The sequence below is a fragment of the Cnephaeus nilssonii genome (genome assembly GCF_951640355.1).
Source record: "Cnephaeus nilssonii genome assembly, chromosome: 1".
NCBI classification, from domain to species: domain Eukaryota; kingdom Metazoa; phylum Chordata; class Mammalia; order Chiroptera; family Vespertilionidae; genus Cnephaeus; species Cnephaeus nilssonii.
This window is the reverse complement of record NC_137072.1, coordinates 76,291,167-76,307,495: the sequence shown is the minus strand read 5'-3', so window position 1 is coordinate 76,307,495 and position 16,329 is coordinate 76,291,167. Positions and strand designations below refer to the sequence as shown.

General features: G+C 38.4%; 1 protein-coding gene across 1 annotated transcript in view; it reads right to left on the bottom strand.

Annotated features, from left to right (window-relative positions):
* Positions 1-16,329, bottom strand: part of LOC307094122 (transmembrane protease serine 11C-like) — a gene marked incomplete at both ends in the record, with an annotated part of 50,940 nt that overhangs the window by 24,527 nt on the left and 10,084 nt on the right. Inside the window, 3 exons of the mRNA XM_079762689.1 lie at positions 5,380-5,543; positions 9,965-10,032; positions 14,304-14,422. Coding sequence (XP_079618815.1) covers positions 5,380-5,543; positions 9,965-10,032; positions 14,304-14,422 — 351 coding nt within the window. The remainder of the gene's footprint in view (positions 1-5,379; positions 5,544-9,964; positions 10,033-14,303; positions 14,423-16,329) is intronic.

Below are 16,329 nucleotides of genomic sequence, written 5' to 3'. Positions count from 1 at the left end.
TTGTGGAACATAATGAACAATATAAACTGATGAACAAAAATAGAACCAGAGTCATAGAAGCATTGAACAGACTGTCCAACCTATGAGGGAAGGTGGGGGGTGTGGGGGTAAGAGATCAACCAAAGGACTTGTATGCATTCATATGAGCATAACCAAAATGGTCACAGATACTAGGGGGGTGAGGGCATGTGCTGGGGGTTGAGGGAGGCCAGGGAGAGGTCAATGGGGGGAAAAGGAGATTTATGTAATACTTTAAACAATAAAGAATTAAAAAAAAAGGAAAAAGAGAACTCTGCTTGACATTGAAGTATGGGAAATAAATAAAATATAAAGAACAAATATTAGAGTTCAAAACCCCAAACACTGGGGTTATTTGGCAAAGGCACCAATAACCTAATATTTCCCTACATGCCCTGAGGGCACTAGAATATCCACTATATATTGATGGATGTCCATACTAATGTTCATACTAGAAAAGTAGGTGGTAAGTTTGAGAAAGATTTTTGTAAAAATATAATTTAAAGAGAATTTTTATATTTTATTAAACAGATAAAATATAAACTATTCAGAAAATTTGCCTATTTAGAAAGAGTTATTTACAATGAATTGTCTTTTGTCAAGGTATTATATTACTTAGAATATTTTAAAAAACATTTTGTTAATAAAACAGGCTTATAAGAACTGAAGATTGGTTCTTGGTTAAGAAAGGACACTGTGGGCAATAATAAGCTTTAAGAAAATGTCCTCTGGGATTTATCAAAGAATAATTGGTTAGTCAACTGGTTAAATCAGGGTGAAAATGCAGCCATGCATTGTCTCAGGATCAAGCCACATGAAAAAGGTGAGTTCTACTAATCATCCATTTGTCAGTGTTGGCCAGCTGCTCACAAATGAGTGCTAGGCCAGAGCTTTATTCTTCCTGTAAAACTGTTAATAGTGGGTCAGGACAGTGATCTGTATGAAGTTCTATGTTATTATTCTTTCTATTAATTCAACATAATTTGAGTTTTTACTTTAACTAATTATGATTTAGCATAAGTTTTTAAAATATTTTTCATCCTATTCAATAGATGGTTAAGTGTACCAGTATATGCAGGCATTTTTAAGGAAATGATTATTATTTAAAGCAAATTACAGGCTTACCCTTAAATATGCCCATTAAAGTTATGAACATTCAACTTTATAAGGCATTTGATTTAAAACCCTCACTTTAGCTTGTGAGATATTTCTTTACTTTATAAGGAATTACTTGGATTTTTCATTCCAGAGCTCCCTGAAGAGAGCCACCATGTGGTCATCTTTGTAGCTGTGTATTTGGTACATCTAGTTTAGTGCTACATTTTCTTTTTAGCTTTTGGTTTGAGGGTTTATGGCAGTGATAGTCAAGAGCATCATGCTGTGAGGTCAACTTGTTTGGTGAGATATTGCTTGAATTGTTTAACTTGTCATTTCCTTCCTTCTTTTATTTATTTATTTTTGGATTGAAGTTTGAATTACATAAACAAACACTTGTATGTTTTGGTTTGATTCTTACGCTATAAAATAACAAGATCATGTACAGCAGTCACATTATAAAATAAAGAAAAACTATGCTTACTAATTTTAATTATTGACATTATCATCTCTGTTTTAAAGAAATGTGATATGTTTTAAGCATACATGAATATAAATTGGGGAGTTTGGAAATGCATAAAAAGTTTCCCCATTGGCATCAATGGTATTAGGTTGAGAAATTCTCTTTTTGAGAGATTTTTCAGGAAACACTTCTTTCATGGGCAGGAAAAACTATACTATCAATGATTTTTCTAGGTTTATGCTAACTAGGCAATTTGAAAATCTTCTGAACTAGTGAGTTTAGGATGAATGGAGAAAACATTGCTCTCTCACTGATTGTTAGTAACTTGGAACATAGTAACTTTGTCATTTTTCATGGAATTCAGGAGTGAGTAGAAAATTTAATGACACATTATGTTCATGGGTCTTAATAAGTGAAGTACTCTTTACATCCTAAATCTGGAGTAACAATGTCTACTAGTAACATACATGTTGCAACCTTGCCATCATCCTTCCTCAATTGGGATTCTGGAAGAGAATTAATCTCTAAAGCTTTAGGGGAATTTTATTTTTATGAAATGAATGAACACTTTTATGCATCTGGAATAGTACTATCTATTTTCCTTGGAAGAACTGAAAACAATCACACATACCATTTTCTTTAGGGATTAATTCTTTTTATGGAACCCCAGTTGACAAATATATGTATACTAGAGGCCTGGTGCATGAAATTCGTGCACGGGGGTGTATGTCCCTCAGCCCAACCTGCACCCTCTCCAATCTGGGACCCCTCAGGGGATGTTCGACTGCCGGGCCTAAATAGGCAGGCGGACATCCCTCTCACAATCCTGGACTGCTGGCTCCCAACTGCTTGCCTGCCTGCCTGATTGCCCCTAACCGCTTCTGCCTGCCAGCATAATCAGCCCCTAACCACTCCCCTGCCAGCCTGATTGACGCCTAACCGCTCTCCTGCCGGCCTGATCGTCCCCAACTGCCCTCTCCTGACAGCCCGGTCACCCCCAAATGCCCTCTCCTGCATATTCCCTCTTTATTAGATAGGGTTTTTTCTTTAACATATTGGACAGCCCTAACTGGTTTGGCTCAGTGGATGGAGCAATGGCCTGCAGACTCAAGGGACTCAGGTTTGATTCCAGTCAAGGCCATGTACCTTGGTTGGGGGCATATACTCAGTGGGGACTGTGCAGAAGGCAGCTGATCGATATTTCTCTCTCATAGATGTTCCTAGCTCTCTATCCCTTTCCTTTCCTCTCTGTAAAACATCAATAAAATATATATAAAAAAAGAAACATTTAAGATTCCTCCATATCTGCCTGGCTGGTGTGACTCAGTGGCTGAGACCCCAGGCTGGGGGTGGGGCCCAATCACCTCGTGGGTGCGCGTGCCGCCGCCAGCCTGAGACCCCAGGCTGGGGGCGGGGCCCGATCGCTGCATGGGTGCGTGCGTCGCCGCCAGCCCAAGACCCCAGGCTGGGGGCGTGGACCCAAACTGCCGCTTGGTGCTAGAGCATATCCAAGTGGCTGCAGGAGGGCGGGAATGTCCCCGTGTCACTATGGTGACACAAGGATGTTCCCACCCTGCCCCCAGCCGCTTGGCGCCTGCACTCATAGGCTCAGAGTGACCAGGGGCGTTCTGGGACCCCTGCCGCTCAGGGCATATAGGCCTACAGGCTAGGAGCAGCCTGGGTCCAGAGGATGTTCCCGGGACCCAGGCCAATCAGCGGCTGCGTATGCAAATTAACCACCATCTTTGTTGGGTTAATTTGCATACTTGCTCTGATTGGCTGTGGGTGTAGCAAAGGTATGGTCAATTAGCATTTTTCTCTTTTATTAGTGTAGATATCTCCCATACTCTACAGAATAGACTATTTATATTTATATTTATATTTATATATTTATATATCCTAATATATAAAAGGCCTACACGACCAGATGGATGACCGAACAGCAGGCTGTGTGGGGCGACCAGGCTGGCAGGGGGAGCAGTAAGGGCGACCAGGCCAGCGGGAGGGCAGTTAGAGGTGACCAGGCTGGCATAGGGGGGGCAGTTGGGGGCAACCAGGCCAGTGGGTGGCTGTTAGGGGCAACCAGGCTGGTGGGGGGGAAGTTAGGGGCAATCAGACAGGCAAGCAGGTGAGCAGTAAGGAGCCAGGGGTCCCTGATTGTGAAAGGGATGTCTGACTGCCAGTTTAGGCCCGATCCCTGGGTGTGTGTGTGTATATATATATATACTGTACTTTTCTGGTTTTCAGTTGCAATTTTGATATTATGGAAGTCATTAATTTACCCAACAGCTATTAACTGCTATATGTCAGCCCCTGTGCCAGTCTCTGAAAATATAATGGTGAGCAAAAATAGACATGGCCTCTGCTCTCAAGGAGATTATGATCTGATGGGAGAGACAGTCCATAATCAAATAATCACTTGTGAATATATAATTAAAATCTGAGAAAGTGCTCTGAAGGAAAAGAATGGGCTTCTTTGAGAGCTCTTTCAAAGGAATATAACTCCTACTGGAATTGTTGGCCAAACGTGGTGACAAGGGTATAGAGGCCAGTGGACTTAAAACATAGGGCTTTAGACATGCTGACAAAGACCTTCTGATGAGAGGGGAGAAAGGAGGGAGATGGAGTTTCTAAGCAACAGATAGAGACTAAGAAAATACCAAAGTGCAGTCCATACTTAAGTATATTACACTTAACAGTCACTGATTTTCATAAAACTGTAGCATAGCATTGTAATATGTAATAATGAGAAAAATCATAAATCTGGAAAAGACATCCATAAAGTCTGTTTTCCTGGTGTCCTACATAATGGTCTTACAGTTTGGAAAAATACTGGGAATAAATGTTATTTCTTAACTTATGAGTTCATGGTTTTAGCAAATGGGTTTCCCAAAATATATCTTTGTTGTCAACCTCTTTATAAATTGGAGAGCTGTTTTATTTATCTGTATTCTTTTGAGGTCATGGCACATAGGATAAGCTGTATGATAAGAAAGGTTATAAAAGAAAGTATCAAATAATTGGAGGAAAGTCATATTTCAAATACATGGTGGCTTCATATCCAGGAGAAGCATGTTCAGGTTTTGCGTTTTAAGCCTTTTGATGTTCCATGCAAGTGAACCCTTGGTCTAGATTCTTCTCCTCTCCCCTTACAACCTTCACAAGCATTAAGTCCTTCCTTTAGGGGTAGAGATACAATTCTGTCCTTGGTCAAATTTGTTGTACCAGAGACCTGATAGCCTAGCTTAGCTGTGCCAAATGTTAGCTGTACTTTTATCAAGACCAGAGAATGGTGGGACATTTGTCCCTACCTTTTAGAAGCTGCCTTTTACAATAGTGTTAGGTGACTGAGAATAAGAATAAGATTGTGCAGAAGAGTGAGAGACAAAGTCCATTACAGGCCTATAAAGAAGTTTGATGTTAAAGAAATTCAAACTCAATTCTGGAATTTAGGAGTCTGTGACATCCAAAGGAATGGAGGAAGAAATCATGACCCACAGAACAAATCATAATAGTTTGAGTTAAAGGTTGCCTTGTGTTGCAAAGAAACGTTATTTGGGAACATGATTACTTTGAAAAAACAAAACAAACTATAATCAAATAAGCTTTAATTCAAATAATGAAAGATGATATTATATCAATAAATTGATTAAAATGAACCATGAATACTTAAACAGTGATTAAAGGTAATTATTGTATATAAAATGATGTTTAAAGAGAGAAGTGTTTTCATTTGCATAACAAAATACCATGTTCAAATTAAAAGTTGAAAATCACTCTATATCATACAGAAAAATGCTTACCTGAGACCCTCAATGAAGAAGAATCTATATGTAAACACCCAGTTTCACCATTTAACTTCTGATATAAAATGGTTTCGATCTTATCCCGAAATTTTGCTGCCTTATTTTTACAGCAGAATATAAACTTCAGCACAGAATGTATTACCACTTTCCCTTTGGCTCTGCTGCAGAACAGAAGCAGACAAATAAATTCAGCTTTTTACTGAGCCTCTATCATTCTTAGCAGAGTCATTGCACACTTTGTTAAGTAGAGCTCCTAGCAGCTATTTCAGTTTCTCCCAAGGGCATGGAAATGGCACTGTCTGGACATGGTGAACAGTAAAGACAATGTGATTTAGACTCAGGGGAACTGAATTTGTATTCTAGATTTACCATATTCCACCTTCTTGATTATAGCAAACTGTTGGCATTCTCTGTACTTAAATTTCCTCATATCTATAATAGGGATGGAATATTATTTACTGGGTTATTGTAAACACCATATAAGATAATGTCTATGAAGGTATTTTGAAAAAATGTTTTTATATTTTATTGATTTTTTACAGAGAGGAAGAGAGAGGGATAGAGAGTTAGAAACATCAATGAGAGAGAAACATCCATCAGCTGCCTCTTGCACACCCCCTACTGGGGATGTGCCCGCAACCAAGGTACATGCCCTTGACCAGAATCGAACCTGGGACCCTTGAGTCCGCAGGCCGACGCTCTATCCACTGAGCCAAACCGGTTTCGGCGGTATTTTGAAAAATTTATTGTGTAAAAACTAGAGGCCTGGTGCACAAAATTCGTGTACTTGGGGGGGGGGGGGGTCCCTGCACGCTCTCGTAGTCTGGGAGCCCTGCACCCTCTCGTAGTCTGGGAGCCCTTGGGGGATGTCCAACTGACAGCTTAGGCTTAGTCCCCATGGGAAGTGGGCCTAAGCCGTTAGTCAGACATCCTTAGTGCTGCGGCGGAGGCGGGAGAGGCTCCCACCACAGCCGCTGCATGCATCATTGCTAGCAGTTGTTTCACCATTCGATCGATTTGCATATTAGCTTTTTATTATATAGGATTACTTATTAATATAAATGCATCTATGAATTATAAATCCAGTATGGACTCTGTATAAAGGACCAATAGCTAGTAACAAAGTGAATGTAACAGGTAAGATGAGAGAATCATTAATTATTTTTTTTTTTTTTTTTTTTTTAAGTGAGGGCAGAATTTTCCAGGGTGGGCCAATTCTCACCTGTTAGAAATCATGACTGAGCAAAAAATTTAGACTAGATTTATTATATTTGTAATTCTGACTTGAAGATGCAAAAACATAAAATAAACGAAGTAAAAATAAACCAGAAATTTAAAAAGGAGTAACTACTAGTGACTCTAGGGAATGTGTCTTACACTCTGTTCTCTGTTTCTGTGTCTCCTCACCTCTCTAGGTATTTCTCTGAATATGTGCTTTTGAAAACCTACAACCACCCCAAAGGTTTATGAGACTCAAGAAAGATCCTGTCCCTAGCCGGTTTAGCTCAAAAGATAGAGAGCTGGCCTGAGCACTGAGGGGTCCCAAGTTTGATTCTGGTCAAGGGCGTATGCCCAGGTTGTGGGCTTGATCCCCAGTAGAGGGCATGCAGGAGGCAGCTGATCAATGATTCTCGTTCATCATTGATGTCTCTATCTCTTTCTCCCTCTCCCTTCCTCTCTGAAATCAATAAAAATATATTAAAAAGTAAAAAAGATCCTGAAAACATCCACTTCCAAACCTTCATAACACTCATGAACAAAAACAGAAACCATGGCCAGTATCCATGATTAAAATGGTTATAAAGCCTATTATTTTAACATTTTTTCCAAGATAATTCTAAATGAAAGGATTAGCTTATTTTTATATCATTCCTTATTTATGTTTTAGAGTATGTATACATATGCTCTTACTTTGAGTGCTATATGTGAATTATTTTTATTTCCTTTATACAGTATTAAGCATTAGTTATTACTTGCCAATTTATTAAGTACTAGAGGCCCGGTGCACAAAATTCATGCACAGGTGGGGTCTCTAGGCCTGGCCGGCAATCAGGGCCATCATGCCCAGTCCTGATGGGGGCCAGGCCTGCAGGGGCCTGCTGGATGGGGGGAGGAACTACGGGAGGTTTGCCGGCCAGGGGGAGGGACTGGGGGAGGTTGGCTGTGGTAGTGCACTGACCACCAGGGGGCGGCTCCTGCATTGAGCATCTGCCCCCTGGTGGTCAGTGAGTGTCATAGTGACTGGTTGACCAGTCTTAATGGTCGCTTAGGCTTTTATATGTATAGATTCTTTTATGCAGGTGCAATGCTAGTTTTTTCTAGTCTGTTCTATAGGGACAAACCCTTTATTTCTTATGCAATAGACAAGGACATATTGTATTACTTTGTTTATTTTAAAGATTTTTGTCAAACCATAGATGTCACTTTGACTCTTCATTTTGTGTCAAATAACAATCTAAAATTAAACTAAATATTGACATATGGATTATTAATCTGACATCATTAGGGTAAAATGATCCTCTTTTCTAATGAAAAATGAAATAAAATATATTTTAATTTTACCTTTTCTTGACTCATAAAATACTCTTTAATTTTATATGACAAATGCTTGTTTTCTTTTACATTCCTGAACTTTCTATTCATTTACTCATTCATTCATTCATACATTCATTCATTTAACAGACATGTATTAATTTAGTTCAGGCAATATATCCTACATAGTTCTAGGTACCAGAGCTATATCAGCTCATATAAGATATCAAGATCCCTGCTCTCATGCTAGTAAGAGAGACAGATAAACAATAAAACAAAGAAATAAATAATCTTTATGGTAAATTCTATGAAGAAAATAGAGCAATGACTTGAAGGGTCGATGTGGGAACATTATATAAAGCCTCTTTGAAGTAAGAGCCTCGTAACAAGGAGTGAGTCATGCTAAGGTCTGAAGGAGGAATGTTCCAGAAAGAAGGAACATCAACTGTAAAAACCTTGAACAAAATAGCCTTAACATTCCCCTCGGTTTTATTAAATATCTGACAGACTTCTTTTTGACTCTAGGCCCTCGGTAAGCCTGTTTTTAGATCACTTACTCTAGAAAACTTATACATGTAAATTCTTTCTCTGCTCTTTGAGTTATAAGTAAATTTTTCAAAAGGCTCTTGCAGTTTAACCCAGAAATGTATTTCTCAGGGACCTGAAAGCCATCTCAGGTCTAGTGACCATCAAAGATGGTAGCTTCTCTATCTCTCAGTTTCAGTGGGAAGGTGAACATGTAACCTTCGTGGGCACCTATTCCAAGTTGTAAAACCACCTCCTGTCACGAAGACATTAGTTTGGTTTTCTTTGGGCAAAGTCAATGATGTAATTTTGCATGTTTATTGGAAGAATAATAGCAGGTCAGTAGTGTGAATATAAAGTTATGGGTGAAGTCAAGGGTATGAGATGAGGTCAGAGAGAGGCAGGGCCAGGTCAGGTAGGGTCATGTGGACTATATTAGGAGTTTGGAAATCGTAGGAAATGATCAAATGATATTAAGTAGGGGATTATAGGCTCTTCCAATTCATTTTGACTGCAGTGTGGGGAATTGATTGTAGTGGAGCAAGAGTGAAAACTGAAGATTAGAGAAGTTGATGCAGTAATCTAGATATACCTGCTTGGTTTCAACCTACAGCTCTAGCATTTATTAAATATGTGTCCTTGGCAAGTTACTTAACCTTCCTTTACTTCAGTTTCCTCATCTGTATAATGGGAAACTGATACATAAAACCATACAGGGTTATTATCAGGTTAATATATAAAAAAGTTCTCACGGGGGTGGGGTACTTGTTAAGTGTGCTGGTTTTAAGGAGAGGTAGATTCCAAAGCATATTAACATTTCTATTTTTGTTTGTAGTTATTCTTTTGCTAGCTCTTGCAGGTTATCTGTTCCTTCCCAATGTTTGGATAAAATATCCTCACTGCTAGAAAACTGCTGCAGACTTGGATTTTTAGAGGGGCAGGAGGGTAAGGTAAAAGAATGAAGCTTGTTGGGTATAAATACATGTGCATACATCATGGCAAACCGTGCAGCCTCAGTTTCGGTGTACTATTACCATGTGGGAATGTGGGCTGTGTTGTTAGATATTCTGATTTTTTAACGTTCTAAAAATTCTTTTTTTATGCGAAATTTTCTAACTTTTACATTTAGGATTTACCCCATCAGCTACTAGTTTGCCATTCCTGGGTCAGACATTCTGTGCATGGCTCTCTTATCTTACCCATTCTTTCCTTAGCTTAAAATCATCTCCTGATTTTAATTTTTTTAATTTTATTTTGTGCCTTAGATTTAAAAAAACCACACCCATTTAATCTTTACTTCATACTCACAATAATCTGGAATTCTTGATTCTGGTTTAATAATTTCTCAATAGACCTTGAATACCTTTTATTTCCCACATTTGAAGATGCTAGTTGTTTTGAAGCCCCAAATTCAAATTTGTTTCAACCCTTTAATTGTATACCAGGGAAAGATATTCTGTTGAGTATGAGATAAGAAAGAGGACAGAACTTTTTTTCTCGGTGCCTCTCAGGCTAATTTATATACCTTACTTGGACAACATGGGATTTGACATACTGTCTTCTCAGTTTTGATCCATGAAATGTTTCATTTATCTGTTAAAAAGTAAAATTCATAATGATTATTTTTTAAGTTTTCATTGTGGAGAACTTCAAACATACATGAAAGCAGATAGAGTAGTGTGAAAAACCCATGTACCCATCATTCAGCTTTATCAGTTAATAAACTAGAGGCCTGGTGCACAGGATTCATGCATTGATGGGGAATGTGGCCTGTGGGGATTGCCCACTGTGGGAGCGCAGCTCATCCCAGTCAGCCAAGTGACGCTCCCACTGTGGGAGTGCACTGACCACCAGGGGCAGCTCCTGCATTGAGCGTCTGCCCCCTGGTGGTTAGTGCACATCATAGTGACTGGTCTACTGGTCATTCCACCATTTGGTCACTGGGCTTTTATTATATAGGATGGCCAAACCAGTTTCATTGTACTACTACCTACATCTCAGGAATTAACTAATTCTTTAATATTATCAAATACATAGTATTAAAATTTTCCCAGATCATGACTCATTTAGGAAAAAGATGCAATGTGTTAAATATACAACTTTTTGAAAATTATCTTCATAATGGCTCAGTTCATTCACAAATGTCTTTAAATAAAAAAAAAATATGTGGCACAGTTGGATAAAAATATTTGTTCCTAACAGTAGCATGATACATCAGAATATTCATTTTGGAGAGGTGAATTCAAAAGACCAACTAATAGATTTTATCTTCCATGTTCAGCCTTTTATTGAGTATCAATGTCATAAAACTTGACAGAAATGTCCCCAGAAGGAGATGTTTCATTCATTTTTTTTTAAACAATGGCAGCCTTTGTTCATGACTAGACTGCAAACCATTTTTAGGCAAAATGGTTTGCAGTCCAGTCATGAACAAACTGTTTGAATAACATGCTACTGATGGGTTCAAAGTGGGATATGTAGAATTCTCTCAGAGAAATTGTATGAATCATTTTCTCAGGTGCTCCTGATCTGAACCTGATGGATGATTTCCCACTGTATGATCTTTACAGAGCACCAGACAACAAATTGCACTGCCCAGGACTTTTACTTTTGCAAAGATTGCCCTTCAAAAACTGACTCAATATTGGAATCCAGGGATTTAATTTACATTTTCCTCTTGCTCCAAAGCAATTGGAATGTGTTCATGTATTTAATAAATATATATTGAAATAAAACTATGAACTAATGGGATAGATCCATTGTTTCTTAGAGATTCAAAAGAGAACATAGATAACAAGCAGACCAAGGAATAAATATGTAAATATGATAATCTGAGATAGTATTAGGTGATATAAAAATATAAACTAAAGTAAATAATGGAGTCTTTGGAATGATCAAGACAGGCCTCTTTGAAGTGGTGACATTTGAGTGAAACCTGAAAGATGAAAAGTTGCCAATCAAGGGAAGAAGAGTATTCTAGATGGCGGGAAGCGCAGGTCCCCGGGAAAAATGAGATTGGTGTAACTGAGGGATAGAACCAAAGTTGTGACTCAAGTAAAGTGAGCAAGGGAGAGAGTATATAAATTGAGGTTGTCTACGTAGGTAGGGACAAGATTATAGAGAACCTTGTTGGCCATGATAAGGGGTTTGGATGTAATTCTTAAAATATAGTGAATGGAAGAATCTTGACAAGATGATAGCTAAATTATGTCATATTTCTCTTTTATTTCCAGTTCAATATACCTGCCTTTCCTGGTGTTGAGTGGGTTTGGGCTTAGTGGGAGTCCTGGGAGCAGGGAGGTGATGAGGAACCTTCTTTTCCATGGGCTAGAAAGAACCTAGAGAACAACCTGAGAACCCTGTACAAAAATAGAATCACAACAGGCCCTGGGAAGAGATTGGGTAACTGAGATGTATGGATGCCCAGGGATTAAGCTGACACTGGACCATGTGAGTGGGTTTTCATAGACCCACTGTCTCCAAGAAGAAACTGCATAACTGAAGATTCCTTGCTCCTGAGACTGAGACTAAGCTAGTATGGTGGGCAGAAAATGGGGAGCTGGAAGACTTTCTTCTGGGGCTTTGGTACGGAGAATGCCTGCTGCTCAACCTTCAGCACATACGATTTTAAAAAAATCTCATTTCCCAACTTGTAGGACTACCTCTAATAACAAAACAGTGGCCCCAATAAGCCAACAGGAAAAATGGTAATGCAAATAAAGGAGCCTAGCAGGGAGAGAAAGGAAATAAAACAGATTATATGCTCATCAAAATAAAATAATGGGTGCAAAACCCCCACTTAGAATATGATTCCAGAAGTGGCTATAAATAATAGGAGTATAAAAAGAGAAAAAAAGAGGGATGGATGACATATAATCTCTCTATATATAAAAGCCTAAGTGACCGTCACAACCGAAACAACTGAACAGATGACCAAACAGGCTGCGTGGAGTGACTAGGCCGGCAGGGGGGTTAGTGAGGGACAACCACACGACTGAGCAGCGGGCTGTGTGGGGCAACCAGGCCAGCAAGGGGGTTAGTGAGGGAGGACCAAACGACTGAACAGAGGGCTGCGTGGGGTGATCAGGCCAGCAGGGGGGTTAGAGACCGACGACCAAAAGACTGAACAGCAGGCTGTATGGGGTTACTAGGCCAGCAGGGGGGGGGGCATTTGGAGGTGACCAGGCTGGCAGGGGGGGAAGTTAGGGGCAACCAGGCTGGCAGAAGGGGGCAGTTAGGGGTGACAATGCCGGCGGGGGGGGAGGGGGTGGACAGTGAAGGGCGATCAGGCCAGCAGGCAGAAGCAGTTAGGGGTGATCAGGCTGGCAGGGAGGGCTGTTAGGGGCAATCAGACAGGCAGGCAGGTGAGCGGTTAGGAGCCAGCAGTCCAGGATTGTGTGAGGGATGTCCGACTGCCGGTTTAGGTCCGATCCTAAACCGGCAGTCGGACATCCCCTGAGGGGTCCTGGATTAAAGAGGGTGCAGGCTGGGCTGAGGGGACACTCCCCCTCCTGTGCACAAATTTCATGCACCAGGCCTCTAGTGAATATATAATTTCAATGCTTAAAGTGGAGGCAACATACTTTAAGAAACATCCTAATAATAGTTTTGAACTTGAAGTTTACTATTTCAGCAAAACCTAGTTATTAGGAAGAGAAAAGGAGGGCAGAAGAGGGAGAGAAAATAAAAGTGATAAAAAGTCTTATCAGGAGTGGGGAATGGAAAAGGGAGGAGAAGATAGAAGTGAAAGTATGTTAAAGGCCTCCTTTTCTTGGGTTGAGGGTTAAGTAAGGAAAATAATCATTTGATGGGACTAACAATTTTTAAAATAATAGTGGAAAAATATTTATGTAATTTCTAGTTCCAGGAAGGATAAGTTAACTATTAACTAAGTATACCAGTATTGACATTTTCAGGAGGAAAAAAATGGAATGGAAAACAATTTAAATCAGCAATAATAAAAAAGGAAGCAAAAATATTTACTTAAAGCAAACTAGAGAAATAAAAACAGCTATTGCCTAGCTGGTTTGATTCAGTGGATAGAGCGTCATCTTGTGGACTGAAGGGTCTCTGGTTTGATTCCTGTCAAGGGCACATGCCTGGGTTGGGGCCTGATCCCTAGTAGGGGGTGTGCAGGAGGCAGCTGATTCATTATTCTCTCTCATCATTGATGTTTCTCTCTTCCTCTCTCTCTCTGAAATCAATAAAATATATATTTAAAAAAATAAAAACAGTTATTACTTGTTATAATGAATGAGAATAGATAAAATGTCATGAAAGAATCTATTAAGTTGCATTAAAAAACAAAACCTAGTTATCTATTATTTAGAAGCATCATACTTTAAGTAAAAGGATGAAATACTGTTCAAGATGAAGGTATAGAAAAGAAATACTATAAATTAATGTGTAGCCCAATACAGAATCCAAAAATAGATCCTGGAATATATGGGGATTGAGGATTTAACAAGAATGGCATTTTAAATCATTGGGATAGACTGGATTATTTAATAAGTAGTGCCAGCTCAACTAGCTATCTATACCTAAAATAAAATAAAGTTGCCCCCCCCTACCTTATACTAAAACTATTTCCATGTAGATTAAAACTGAAAAGTAGGGAGAAAGACTCTCTAGGAAACTGAATACACTTCTTTTATGGGTTGTGGAAAACTTTTGAATCAAGACAGAAACTTACTTTCTGAAAGGGCTGGCTGTCCTAATCTAGAACTAAAATAGTGATAAGAAACAGTGTGAATTTATGAATTATTAAATTCCAAGTTGGAAGGTGATTACTAGGATTCTGGTATTTCTAGGAGCACAGCATTTACCATAAAAAGACAATGCACAGAAAAAACATTTTAACTTACCAAAGACACTATCTTTTTATTTAGGTCCATATATTCTTGTGAGTATGGTTTTTCAAACTTTCTGTCATAGTCAATGTTATTGACTTTAAAGCTGATGTGATAATAGAAAAATGTTTTTCCTGAGGAGAAAAAATAAAAAAATAGTTCTGACTTTGATCATTGTGTAACTACATTTATTTTTAAAATTATTTTATTTTATTTTTTCCATCATCATTTAACCTCTCTATGCCCTATCCCCCCTTCCCCCCCTTCCACAATCATCATACTGTTGCCCATGTCCATGAGTTCTCTCTCTCTTTTTATTCTCAATCCCTCCTCCCCTCCCCTTCCTAAAACTCCTCTCTAACTAGAGCTGTCTGGCTGCTCCCTGTCTATGAGTCTGTCTCTATTTTGCTTGGTAGTTTGTTCATTAAATTCCACATGAGTGAAATCATATGGTACTTGTCTTTCTATGATTGGCTATTTCACTTAGCATAGTTCATTGTCTAACTGCTTTTGTTTTTAAGAAATATCATATGAAATATAATACTCTGATAAAATTTCAGGTAACTTGACATTTAAATAATCTTGATTCCTAGTGACTGTTGAAATAACTTTGACAGAGGAATGTTTATTAAATTATAACTTCACCCAAGAATGTTATCAGAATTTTTAATGTAAAATTTTATTGTGCCAGCTTTCAAGTTTGGGCAATCTGAAGATAGATGTATAACTATTAAATGAAATTATATTAAGTGTAGATAATTTTTAGTTTTTGTGATCATCACAGATTACATTTTGGAAAATCAGTGGAGTCTCAGGTTTAATCATTTATGAAGTACCTAAGAAATGAAAATGAATAAAGAGGAAAGTAATAGGAGGCATGACTTGTAAGTTACTGCAAATTAAGTAAAAAGAACAAATAAATCAAACTTACAACTTTCAGAAAGTAAAGCAAAGCATAAAGCTGATGGTTAGACTGTCAGCTCTACTATTTTATTTATTTGTTTTTTTAGAAAGTTTGTTACAAAACAATTTATTGCACCTGGCAGGCATGGCTCAGTGGTTGAGCATCAACCTATGAACTAGTTTCGTTTCCTGATCAGGGCATATGCCCAGATTGCGGGCTTGATCCCCAATGTGGAGAGTGCAGGAGGCAGCCAATCAATGATTCTCTCTCATCATTGATGTTTCTATCCCTCTCTCTTCCTCTCCCTTCCTCTCTGAAATCAATAAAAATATATTAAAAAATAAAATAAAACAATTTATTGCAAAACTATAGAGTAATTATTTTCTTTTTATTAAATTTACTAGGGTGACATTGGTTAATAAGATTATATAGGTTTCAAGTGTACATTTCTATGGTACATGATATTCATATTGCATTATTACCCACTACCCAAAGTCAAAGAATCTTCCTTCATCTTCACTGTATATTTGACCCTTTTATCCTCTACTACACCCCATCCCCCTTTCCTCTGGTAACCACCATACTGTTGTCTGTGTCTATGAGTTTTTGTTTGTTTTTCTTACTTGTTCATTTGTTGCTTTCAGTTTAATATTCTACATATGAGTAAAATCATATGATTTTTAACTTTTTCTGTCTGACTTGTTTTTCTTGACATGATATTCTCAAGGTCCATACATGTTGTTGCAAATGGCAGTATTTCATCTTATGGTTGAATAGTATCCCATTGTGTATAGAGGGTAGGCTAAAGTAGGTTTACAGTTATGAGTACATAAAACATAGGTGTATTATTATTTATTAATCATTGTATTATTTTCCATACGAACAACTGAAAACCTGCTTTTACCCCACGCTGTATGTACCACGTTTTTATCCAATCATCTATCGAAGGACACTGGCTGTTTCCACGTCTTGGCTACCTTGAATAATGCTGCAATGAACATAGGGGTGCATATGTCTTTGCGAATAACTATTTTCAAATATTTGGGGTAGATATGCAAAGAGGGGTTACTGGGTTACATGGTAACTCTATTTTTAATCTTTTAAAGAACCTCCACACTGTTCTCCATAGTGGTTGTA